The 13,045-nt window shown below is 35.8% G+C and overlaps 1 protein-coding gene and 1 non-coding gene across 5 annotated transcripts in view; one reads left to right on the top strand and one right to left on the bottom strand.

Moving 5' to 3' along the window:
* Positions 1 to 1,798: 1,798 nt before the first annotated feature.
* Vps13D (vacuolar protein sorting 13D) overlaps positions 1,799 to 13,045 on the top strand; it is a 561,523-nt gene continuing 550,276 nt past the window's right edge. For 3 of the 4 annotated variants that reach the window (XM_089241869.1, XM_089241867.1, XM_089241870.1), the window contains exons 1-4: positions 1,799 to 1,967; positions 6,789 to 6,903; positions 10,832 to 10,909; positions 11,298 to 11,410. In XM_089241869.1, the coding sequence (XP_089097995.1) occupies positions 6,807 to 6,903; positions 10,832 to 10,909; positions 11,298 to 11,410 (288 nt within the window). In that variant the 5' untranslated portion in view covers positions 1,799 to 1,967; positions 6,789 to 6,806. The remainder of the gene's footprint in view (positions 1,968 to 6,788; positions 6,904 to 10,831; positions 10,910 to 11,297; positions 11,411 to 13,045) is intronic. The other variant, XM_089241868.1, reaches the window with a different exon arrangement.
* TRNAR-UCU (transfer RNA arginine (anticodon UCU)) lies at positions 4,579 to 4,654 on the bottom strand. Its single transcript has one exon. It is a non-coding gene; the product is annotated as a tRNA-Arg (tRNA).

The raw sequence follows: 13,045 nt of genomic DNA, 5'->3' as shown, positions 1-13,045 counted from the left end.
GTTTGGAATCAGCGCTGCCGGTCGTGACGTCGCACTAATGCGCCTAATTAATTTCAAAATATCCTAAACTGTATGTATTGATGCAGATTATGTATATGAGGGATATTATAAGACAATACGGAGACATTAATTTTCATTTTCAGACTTGGAAAAAATATAAATAAAAAGTTGAAATTAATGTTATTGCATGAATATCCAACTCAAAAGTAGGTCCGGCTAATTATTTTATATTCAATTTTGTGGGCTTCGTATCTCTAAGCAAACTCAATATATTCCGAAAATTCAGAATTCAATTCAATTTTAAAAATCATCGATGTGGCGGAAAACCCCATCAAATTTCCGCATTTCTACGATAAAATCGGCAGTTTTAACATTGATTTCTATGAGGATCATCCTGCGCTTGTCCCTCAAAGTGATGCTGATAATGATTATGACGTCTGTTCGAAAAGCCTCATGGGTAAGACGCCTTCATTCACCCTAAGACGCTTCGTGTATTAAGGAGTTCTAATATACCCTATTTTCTTCGTAAGCCATCATATACATTCATCGCTTTAGGGGCCATTCAAGTATTACGTCAGCATTGATGGGGGAGGGGGGTTCCGATTTGTTGACTTTTGATAACAGGGGGGAAGGGGGGATTTGGATAATGCTTACGTCTCTCTCTCTCTCTCTCTCATCAATCACCCTTTATGAAAATATGAAATTTTCTTACTGGCATCTTACTCGGCGCGCCAAAGACGAGAAAAACCTTCGATAGTTTGTGGGCACTTGAAGTAACATTCCCCCTATTTATAAGTGTCCTACTTCAGGGATCTCTAAATGTTTCGTGGATCGAAGTGATCTGGAAATGTGTTTGGGCAGCTTAAGTGCTCTGGAACTGTGCCGCGCATCACTCCAGTGATTCGCAATTATATGCCGCGGATCACACTTAAACAATCTGAGAATGTGCCACGGGTAATTTGAGTGATGTCGAACCGCACTGGGGGCCAGTTAAGTGCTCTAAAACTACGTCACATGTCACTCAAGGGATCTCTAAATGTGTCACGGATAGCTTAAGTGTTCTGGAACTGTGTCCCAGGTCATTTAAGTGATCTGAAAATGTGCCACGGGTTGCTTAAATGCTCTGGAATTGTACCACGGGACACTTCAGCGATCTGTAAATATGCCGCTTATTTCATTTTTACAAAATTAGGTTTGAGTAGGGCAGCCGCATCAGATAACCTCCAGGGCCATTTTTGGTCCGCGGGCCAAGGGCCTTTATGCGATTTATCATTAAATGGCTTAGAGAGAATGAATTTATTAAAGATCAATTTTGGGTTCATAGCCTTCAAATAACATTGAAATTAACAGAAATTGATTATAATAACATATAAAGGTATTTTCTTAAGAAATTTCAATTTAAAAAATATTTTTTTGCATTAAAAAATAATTTTTTCATCATCGGGGGGGGGGGGGGGGGCTGTGTACGTCTCTGATCCCACCAATATGTGTTAGGATTCAGAGAGGCAAAGCTGATGACGAAATTTTGCTGACAAGGGGGGGGGGGGAAGGGGGGTCAAAAATGGCTACAAATTTGGAATAAGGAGCTATATTAAAGGCTATAGCCCACAATCCTTTGCGATTTCTTTGAAAATGTCAGCTTTATTCATTGACGATTTTTTTGGAGAAACTGCGATTTTTTTTTTTGGAAATCCTTGTAGGTCATAAAACGTAAATTACGCATTATATGGTCACGGTATTTTTGACATTTCTGCAGCAGAACATCAACTTATGTTAATATCTTTGTATAATAATGCCGCTTGGGAAAAAAACGCATGTGCGTGCTTGTTTTCGTGAAGTGGCCTTGAAAACAAGGATACATTCACTGATGTGATGCTTTGATATTACTTGTAACAAGTTGCTTTTTTGATGAACTCAAAACACTTCCAAAGCAAGATGGAAAGCCTCTCATTTTCTTTGGTGCAACGGTAAACTCGTTGAGATTGTTCCAGTTTCACTGATTGATTATTTAATATTTCCCGTTCCTCGATTAGTGCTCAGAGTGTTTATTGAACGCGAATGAAAGAAACTACAGAGGCCCCTACACATGGTTCGGAAGAAGTGCTCAATGGAAAATGCTACCCGGGAAATTATTTGATCTGCCTGATTCAGCCTTGTTTGTGGGCACAGTGGTCTTGACACATGAACGTAACTCGAGGGAACCCCACCCCCAACCATGCTAGGGGCCGTTCAAGTATTACGTCAGGGAGGTTTTGCTGACTTTTGATGACAAGGTGGGGAGGGGGGTTTGGATAATGCTTACATCATGAACCACCCTTTATGGAAATATGAAATATTTTTAATGGCATCATTCGGTGCGCCAAAAACGGGAAAAACTGGAACAGGTGCTGTATAATCCAGAGATTGGCGATTTTTGGCGACTTCTTTTTTCGGCGCCAAACATGTCTGACGACCCGACCAAAAGTTGCCAAGGCCGTTAGACACTGCGAACGCCAAAAAAAAAAAATCGCTAGCATAGAAAACAATAATAACCTATTCAAATATCACTAAGACTAAACCGTTATCCGTTTGAATCGCCAGTACTTTGAGTGCCATCTATAATGGATGGGTAATGAAAGCTTCTAGAAAGAAGCTATGAGGAACAATCTAGAACAACGACAACCTGGCAAAACAAGTGAGAGCACCGGCGTTGGCGACTTATAGCACCCGTGGCGGTCTAAATTATACAGCACCTGTTTCGCTCTAGAACTGTGCCACGCATCACTCAAGTGATCCGTAATTATATGCGGCGGATCACTTTAAAATAATCTGAGAATGTGCTGTGGGTAACTTGAGTGATGTAGAACTGCACTGGAGATCACTTAAGTACTCTAAAACTACCTCGCATGTCACTGAAGCGCTCAGTACATTTACAGACTGCTTAAGTGTCCTGTGGTATAATTCCAGACTATTTAAGCTGCCCGTGGCACATTTTCAGATCACTTGAATGTCCCAGAATGTTTCAGAATGGCCCAGGACAGTTCCAGATCACTTAAGTACTAAATGTGTCACGGATCGCTGAAATGTTCTGGAATTGTACCACGGGACACTTAAGCGATCTGTAAATGTGGCGTTTAGTTCATTTTTACAAAATTAGGTTTGAGGAGGGCAGACCGCATCAGATAACCCCAGGGCCATATTTGGTCCGCTGGCCAGGAACCTTTATGTGATTTATTAAAGATAAAATTTGAGTTGATAGCCCTTCAAATAACATTGAAATTAACAGAAATGGATTATATTAACACATAAAGGTATTTATTTTCTTAAGAAATTTCAATTTTAAAAATATAATTTTTTTGCATTAAAAAAAATTTTTTTGGTCATCCGGGGGGGGGGGGGGGAAGCCCATGCACGTCTCTGATCCCACCAATATACGTTAGGATTCAGAGGTGCAGAGCTGATAAAATTTTGCTGACAAAAGGGGAGGGGGTCAAAAATCGCTAAACATTTGCTTATGTAATACTTGAACGGCCCCATATTGCATCCTTGAGGCAAGCTTTTAAGTACTAGGCGCGGTGCACCTGGGTGGCAGGTTGTAAGGGACAGCAGTGTAGACTAGTTAAGACCCCAAAATTTAACATTAAAAAATTTAACCTCCTAATTTAACACTGTAGAAATTCACATGACAACATATTTTTGAGTCATATCTCGACAATGGAAACTGAGAAAACAGATGGCCTCCGACCGTAATACCAGAAACAAGAATGTAAGCTATTGGGCCGATTCGAGAAAAAATCTGGACTCGTGCAGGACTTATTTTTTGTGCCTCCTGCCTACTTTCCCTACATAGCTCCTGTGTCAGGGTTCCTATTCTGAAATCTTTCACGGGACCCAAGCCAGATTTTCCATGGGCTCCTTCTACAGTTAATTTATAGTGTGAAGAAAAGAAAAAATATAAGGATTTAGTCCAGGACCACCAAGCTAGAGCCCTGTCAGCCCTACCCTTGGGTGTCATGCCCCTCAATCATTCCAGATTTCGTGTCTCTATTGAGCAGACAGAAAACATTTTCTTTAATTTTTTTCTGCAGTGGAACTTTTTTTTTTTTTACTCATTGACCTTGAATTTAGCACCCAATGTGGCTTCAATGTGTTGTATGGCCAAACGCCATGTACCCCATTGCCGAGGGCAAGTGTGCATTTTGTTTCCCTCCCCCTTGGCCCCATAAGGGTAAGGCTGACAGGGCTCTAGCTCTGGGGCCTGGGACAATTCTCATAATTTTTGGCTTTTTCATGCTATAAATCAACTATAGAAGGACCCTGTGAGAATTTTGACCAAGGGTCCACAAAAGATCCCAGCCTAGGGGGCCTTGCTCTAGGAGGGGAGGGGCATGCCCTCACCCAGAATTTGTTTCAGAATTGTCAAATAAAAGCAAAGGAAAAATTTGGCTTCTTACTTGTCCAGTCCCTGAAGTACCAGGCCTCTTCAATTGATTTCCAGTGATCCGTCAGACCAGACATGACCCAGGCCCTGTCCCTCCCGGGATATAAACCTTTTACCCGTGTAGGTTGGATCATGCTGGGGAGAAATGCAAATGACTACACCCCTACCAGGATTTGAACCCGGGACCTTTGGATTAGAAGTCCAACGCGTTTACTGGAAATGCGCCACAGGGGTGCATTTCCAGTAATCCAGCACACCCTGGTTTGATGTGCAAGATTAGCAGGAATTCATTGTTCATGAATTGTGATATCAATATGGTTTACGTCACCTGCTTCCAATCAAACTTTTAGCTATGTTAAATATTTTGGTCAGAATTTATTATTTCTCAGTTGTATTTGCTTTATTCACAGTTACTTTCTAATATTTCACTTGATCATCACATCAAGTACTGTATATCGCCCCCAGGCTTAATATTGAATTATTTTTTTTACATATTTTCAACACCAACCCCCAGTTAATCAAGGTTCTACTGTACAGTAGTAAAAGCCTGAAATTGGTCAGTTCGTGAAGTGGCTGGTGATCCGTGTCCAAATAATTTTCAGTTAAAAATTCCTTGGAATATGTACTGGGTCACCATTTAGTTAGGATGTACAGTAGTAAGTGATTTATGGAAAGTAAATCATCTATATACAGGGTGATTATAATTAAATTGCAAAACACGAATAACAACTACTGATCAGAATGGCTTGAAAATTTGCATGGATCCATTGCATGAAGCAATAAAATTTTCGTTTAACGAAAGAAAAAAATACTTTAAAATGTACAGGTGGATGATGCTGTACTTGGCCAGTGGTATAATATATTTTGCACAACCATGTCATTTTGGCCCTTCAACAGCATCAGTGTGTGAATAGCAGGTCTGGACAAATCCCAGATGTCAGAAAAACGGTTTTGGCACCTAAAATTTTATATGCATCATTGTTAAAATGAAGTGTAAGTATGAGACAATTTTTTTGTTTCGTAATAATGTATCTTCCAACATGAGAATCGGTCATAAAGTCCCAGGGAAAAAAACAAAACACATTACTCAGGATTGTTTTTCTTGGCGAAAAACATGCTTTGCTCTTAACAAATTTGGCTGGTGTCTAAATTTTTTTCCCAATTTGTCCAGCCCTGGTGGATAGCACTTTTATCAAGATGCACATTGCAACACCAGTGAAGCAGCTGCTGAAGAACCATTTGACAATGACAACATGATGTGACACCTGGCTGCCATGTTCACCTGAATATAATGTGAATACACTACTATAGCCCTTGAAACTTTTGGCTTTGGGAATACCCCAAAATGTCATGTGCAGTGGTCAGATTGTTAACTTTAATGAATTGAAAGCACATCCACACATCATTACTCTGATCTGTAGTTGAACAAGCATTAAGTATTTTTAAGTATTTTTTCCTCTTACTCATACAAAATTCCATTGCCTCAGGAACATTCATGCAACGTTTCAAGTCATTTGAACAGTAGTTTTGTTTTAGTGTTTTGAAATCAGAACTTTAGTTATAATCACCCTGTATATCGTAAATAATTGCTAATTAATCTGCATTAATTATGCTTCATTAAACACTGTAATTACTTATTTTTTATCACAGTTTTTGCAAAATAGTCCTAATTAAGCATAGTGAAAGAGTAACTAGGGTAAACATCTTTATTATATGGTTAATAACATTAAGAGAATTCTCAAACAAAAAATATTTCCTTGAGTTAAGCTATAAAGTAACTAAATTGCAAAAGTTGGCTTTTATTGAAATTTAGAAATATTTATAGATTAATTAATATGGGAATTGTTAATTATATTAGTAAACATTTTTAATTATTAGAAGTTTGAATGATTTTTCAGAAATTTTATTATTTCTAATGGATGGCTATTAAAACCAAAAAAGAAAAAACAGTTTAAACCAAAAAAAACCTGGTTTGAACTAAAAAAATCTGTTTTTTTAGGTTTTTTCAAAAATACCGAATCTAATGAGGACTGAATATTATGTATCTTGAATTATATATGTCATTGGTCTGTTGTCAACACCAATATATACTATAGTATCAATATGCCCTAGATGGATTATGGACTAATACATAAATGATAATATATATAAGTTTTTGTATATCGCGTATCTGTATTGTATGTGTTTTTTGTTTTTGTTTGTACTATTTATTATATGTTGTGTAATAAATTTCAAATTTGGCCAACCCTGTCATCAATTTTATTTGACTGTTTGTTCAAACTTGTTGCATGAGATGGAATTATTTGATCAGCATATTTTCTGATTTTGTAAATACTGTGATAAGCAAATAATCTTTCTCGTCAAACAGGTAAATAAACATTTCGACATGCTTGAAGGGCTGGTGGTCTGGATATTGAACACGTACATTGGTGAATATTTCGAAAATTTAAACACTGATCAGTTGTCAGTTGGCTTGTTGCAAGGTAATATTTTATTTGCTTTTCATGCAATATTGTGTCTTGCAAAATTTATTCAATGATGTTTTCTAAAAAATTTACCTAAACATTCTTTACTAAATTTGGCTAGGATTACCAGGTTCAAAAACTAAGTAAGGAGGACTTGTACACCCTTGGTAACATAACTTTTTCCCATTTTTTACAATAAATGGCACAGCACTATATTTTGAAGGCATTGCTTTTAGATAATTTAATCATAGGAATTGGCATAGTGCTTGCATTGTTTTCCTCATTTCTGAATGGAAGAAAAGGTAACATCCCCTTTCCCTCCCCAGTTCAGTACATGGCAGTAGCTGTTGGTGAGCAAACAATGGTGTTCTCAAAATAGATGTAGCAGTTTTGTTCCTCCAGAGACAAGGCTGTCTTTTTCATATTATCTTGGAGTAAGCTGGGCCTTGGTTAAAATAACATCTGCCCTGCGTAGAGGCAACCTGAGTTCTTGTATTCTGGAACTTTTGACAACGATTTGTCAAAGCGTGTAAAAATGTGTGGAGGAAAAAAACAAGAGGCACATGTTTAAAAGTGGGGAAAAAAATTTTCCCAGGAAAAAAGAAATAATTTTGGAAAGGGGAAAAAGAGGACAAACGGGCAAAATTTCTCAAACTAGACTTGCTTGAAATGACATCAGAAAGGAGGACATGTCCTCCTAAAATGGAATGTCTGGTAACCCTAAATATGACTCCAAAAGCTTTGTTCAGTTCACTTCACATTTCACAGGAATATAGTAAAGTGAAATATTCATTCATAAGTTGCTTATTAACATCAAAAATAATAATACAGTGAATGACTGCAAGCATGGGTTTTATTTTAATGATCACTGTAACAAATTTGAAAGTGAAAGAAAGAAAAGTTTATACTAAAGTAATTGTCATGAGAGGAAAATATTATCATTGGATGTGCTAATGAAGTAGGTCTTCCCCATTCAAATCTTCAGAATATGCGGATGAGAAACTGATAAGTGATGCTTGCTTTTGGAGTTGGTTAAAAAATTTCTCTATTATTCTTAAATTGCCATAACAGTGGGGATATTTATCATACTCCTTCATGCGTATTGTATGCCTCAATGCCAGACCATATCTTTTCTCGTATCTGCTCTAGAGGCGGCCCAACAGGGTCAAGTGCTTTTTTTTACATTATTCTGTTTTTTGCTATAAATGGTAATTTATTTCATTTTGATATTGTGGTCATTGATGCATTCTATGTTTCTCTAATTTTTTTCTCTATATTATTCCCTCTATTACACATGCCTAATTTCATTTGAATCCAAGCGTTCCCCTTATTCCAGAAACATGAATGTGCAAATTCTTGGGGAAATGACATTTGAAAGTTTAGGCCTGCTCTACCAATGTTACTCTGGATGTTATTTTCCTAAAATTTTTTGTAACATGTTTCAATAGGGGATACACATGGAAATTAGAAGTAGAGGCATTAGTAGCCTCTCTTAACTTCAGGAAATGGCCCCCAGGTGGGACAGTTTAGAGAGACCGTCACACCTAGGGGCTCTCTACTTCAGAGCCTCACGCAACAGTGAGTGAAATAAGGAAGGCAGGGTCGTGTCTCCAGTGGTGTAGATGGTAGCATGCTTGCCCTGTATGCAAGAGGGACTGGGTTCGAGTCCCAGCGGAGACAAGATGACTTTTCTTTCCAAGTTCACCTCAGCACAATATCCAGAAAAATAAATGTTTCCTTGATATCTTGGGATGAGAGAAATGCCATCTATCTCTCTCTAAAATGCTGCCTGTTTTAGAATAAGTTTTAAAAAACAATAGTGAATTGATTAGTAAAAGAAGAGCTATATTTTGTTTGATTTTTCTACAAGCTAAAGTTTATATAACTACACAAAAAATCCAAGCACCTCTATTCTCAGAGGACACAAAACTGTTTTAAAGGGCACTCATTATAATTATTCACAATAGTATGAATGGTGATGTAAAATTCTCGATAATCTTTTGAAAAATATTCTCATTAAAGAGACTGTTCTCTCGGATGGCTACAAGAATAAATATTTGTGGAGGAGTTTACTTTTGATTCTAAAAAATTATCTAAAAAATGTTTGGGAATAAATAAAAAATAATAATCTGATTACATTAATGAAAACTTTATTTTGTTTAAATTTTCTGGGGACAGAACTGTTCTCAATGGGCACTGTGGCTTTAACAATCTACCAAACTGACAATCAGTATGGTTGCCAAGCATTTTTTCGAAATCAAAAATATGCTTGTAAAGATTCCATTACTTCAATCTTGAGAAATGAAGTAAAGATCATTCTTCAAGCTGTATCTAAAAGAATGGAAGAAAACAATACCAATATGGCTCAATTGAATAACTTTTAAGCAATACGGAATTTTTTAGTGAGTTCATTATATTATTCTGAGATAATTTTAATTTATAACGTTTCAATCTTTAAATGTTTCTGAAATCTTCATAACAAAAACTTGGAAAAACTCTCACCATAACTAAGATAACTTTTAGTTCTTGAACTAAAAGCTGCCATTACGAGTTGATTATGTGAAAAATTGTTTTTTTTTAATGTTTCAGGCAATGAAAGCTGGATTATATTTCATATTATAAACAAAATTTGTCATTTTTAATTATTTAAAGAAAAAATATGTTCTAAAATATTTTCCAGTTTTTCCATTCAGAAGAATATTCTAGCTTCGCATATCTACAACTAGTGAAGATAATTACAGAATCACATTTGTTAGCTGAAATCTTGGTTAGCCAAAACGAAAACTTCCCATAGGTTTCTATCAAAAATTGTTTAATTCATTCTGGGAACTGCCCAAAATTTCAAAGTAGCTTTCATAATATACTAAGAAAGCGCAAAAAATTGTAGCTGACCAATGGCTGAGATAGTTTCACAATTTGATGAAGAATTTAAAGGAAGATGAAAACTGAGCATCATTCTATTTTAGGCTATGCAGACAGGTTTTTGAGCCACAGGAATTAAAGTGTGCAAGGTGATATGCTGTGTGGTACAGTTAGCTCATTTGTCTTTCAAACATGCAGATTGAAAAGATAAGCTCTTAGAAAGTCCAGACTCTTTAGTTTGGTATCAAAGGTCTTACCACAAGCATAAAACCCAATCAAGTCTAAAAAAGTTTTTGATGCGTTTTTCTCTCATTCATTTTACATGAAATGACTCAAAATCTCTTTCAGAAAGATAAGTGTATCTGAAAAGTGATTCCAAGGTGGAAATAATTTAATCTGACTGAAGTTTTCCAGTTAATCATCAGATTCATTGGCATAAAAATTTAGCATATAACAAGGCTGTCTTATGTTAGTGCCTGCAGCCATGTCAAATAAAATGTTTATGTGCTGAATTGGTATTCCTTAGCCAAGGCAAAAAACATTGAAAAAATCTTCATTGGTCAAAAAATTCATTAGCAGAGGCATTTGTTAGCCTAGGTATCCACTGTATTATGATTATTGTCATAACCTCATAAATATATTGACAGTTAACTTAAGCCCTTAATTTTTTTTCCCTTCAATTTTTGATTTACCTATTAATAATTGCATTACTATTGTAAGAGATAGGTATACATTTGACTCTTATTATAACTACTATCGTTCTGCATATAAAATGTATGTTATTTTAAAATAGTTGTAATATAAAATGCAAAACATATAGGATAGTAGTTATAAACATTTAGGACTTTTCATACCAGTTGTTACAGAACGGTTGTTACAATGCATGGTCATTATAACACGTATCAACTGTGTTAGGTTTGTAGATCTCAAAGTATTTTTTTCATTGTACTAAATTTCTTTTGTACACTATCAGCCATCTCTAAAGGCAATTTTCTCTTTTTAGCCATGAATTTTGTGTTTGAGATTTTCTCTAAACATTTTTTTTTTCTCTATGGAAATTGAGTTTTTTAAATCATTTTTGTAGGTCAAGTGGATCTTGAAAATATACCGCTGAAGAAAGATTCATGGAACTTTTTCAATTGGCCTCTGGAAATCAAAGCAGGTACTGATAATTTTGACACAAGTATTTGTTAAAATTTTGTAACAAAAAAGTTGAAATAAGCCAAAAAATAGTGACATTCAAGTACAGGCTGACAGGGCCGTAACTAGGATTTTTGCCACCCGGCACAGTTGCCCGCCTCCTTTAGTTCTGGCCCTACAGGCTGATAGTTATTTGGTTTTTTTTGGGGGGTATCTGATTCCATCGAATGTTATCTTCTTTCTTATATCTCTTTCTGTTATCATTATCTTTCTGTATGTTAATTTCATTTGACATTTACCATTTTTATAGATGGTGTTTGGCATATGTGGGATTTTGTGCTATCTGCTTGTAACTATTCTTCTGCACTTACATTAGTTTATAGTTGCAATTAAAATATTCTATATTTCAGGGGTTATTGGTAAAATTAAAATTCTGATCCCTGTTTATCGATTGCAAAGTGAGCCCTGGGTAATATCTGTAGAAAAATTATCCGTGATATTTGGACCAGCTAGTTCAGCTGCTGTAAGTATTCATTATTTATTTCAATTGTGATTGACATTGAAGTTTGTATCATTAGAATGCAGTTATTGAATTTATACTACTTTATCATTGTTTGAGAACCACAAATTTGCAATATAATTTTTTTTTTAAGGAAGCAAAAACAAATTGAAAAACCTTTTTTTTTTCAGTTTTTTTTTAATTTAAACTAATCACAAAATACTATAAGTGACATTGAGAAAATAAATAATTGCAAATATGAACATATAATACACAATAAAACCCCTCTTAACGGACACTCCTCAGATGTTTTCATTTCTCCTTTATGGCCAAATTATAATTTTCCCCTCTATAATAAAAGTATGCATTTCAAACCCCTGATTAACAGTCAACCCTCTTTTACAGAATTTTTTTTTGTCCCAATGGTGTCCTCAAAAAGGAGAGGTTTTTGAAAAATAAAACTACAGAAATTCGCCCTTCCCATTATCTTTATACCATGATATTCAACCAACACTTTCAAGAAAGAAGAATAAGATTAGAATTTGAATTTAACCCCTATTCTTCCAGGAATTCCAATATTTAACATTTGTGATATGCTTGGGAACAAGATTTAAAATTTAGAATTTTTCATTCTAATCCTAGCTTTAAGATAAGCATGTGCAGAGTACTTTTTTCATTAAAAGCTACTTTTAAATACAAGATAATGGTTACAACTGGCGAATTGCCCATCAAGGTGGCAGATAGAAATATTTAGGCCTTATACCCATAGACAACTAAGGATGTCAATTCTATGTTCCAATGGCAAACTATTATGCTATTTTCCCCAAACAATTTCCCCAGCATTGCAATTAATGAATTTTCATGGTGTGCGAAGTAAGTGTTTCTTTAAATTATGGGATGTATTTTGCCTTTCAGTTCTGTGGGCAAATACCTAGTGGCAGAGATGAGCTTGAACAGGTGATGTGTTCCATCTTTACAGGAAGGGTGAGCTTTGATAACAAGCCAAGTTCGAGCGGAAAACTTGATGACATATGTTGCTAGAATTATTAAATTTTCGGAAGGAAATTCCATCGAAACGTACAAACAGAATTTGATTAGCACAAACGAGTTAGTCATCACGCATGAGCTATTTTTGCTTGGTAATTTGTTTGCTAAATCCTTAGGAAATATGCCTGTTGAAACTGCTGAGACTATTCTGTACAAATACGTTTGGCCTGTGCTAACACCTCGAATAGGAAAACGATTAACTCTGTTGAAATAACTTGAAACGAAACACCTGTTTCATTTCACATATTTCTATATCTTTGCAGATTCTCCCTGAAAATGTTTTGGGTCTCAATGTGCTGCTGTCAATATGTAGAAACAAGTGTTGGAAGGGTAATTTGCTCATATGCAGTAAACCTATAATTCACTGCAATGGTTTATCTAACCATTTTTCAAGCAGACGCATTTCCGTATGCAAAGTGGGGAATTTTGGGTTCTAACCCCCCTCCCAAGCCAAGATTATAGTCTTATTTTGCCGGAAAAATGTAAACTCCCCTTGAGAAAATTCTGCGTACGCCTATGAACAGACATATGGCACCTCCAGATTTACAACGTTCACACTAGTTCCATCACACCCAACTGCCACTAAAGACTCTACAGATATTTCTGATTTCA

The sequence above is a fragment of the Pholcus phalangioides genome, unplaced genomic scaffold (genome assembly GCF_987345545.1).
Source record: "Pholcus phalangioides strain wild (caught in Gottingen) unplaced genomic scaffold, Ppha-v1.0 ptg000014l_1, whole genome shotgun sequence".
NCBI classification, from domain to species: domain Eukaryota; kingdom Metazoa; phylum Arthropoda; class Arachnida; order Araneae; family Pholcidae; genus Pholcus; species Pholcus phalangioides.
This window is presented reverse-complemented; position numbering and strand designations above follow the sequence as displayed.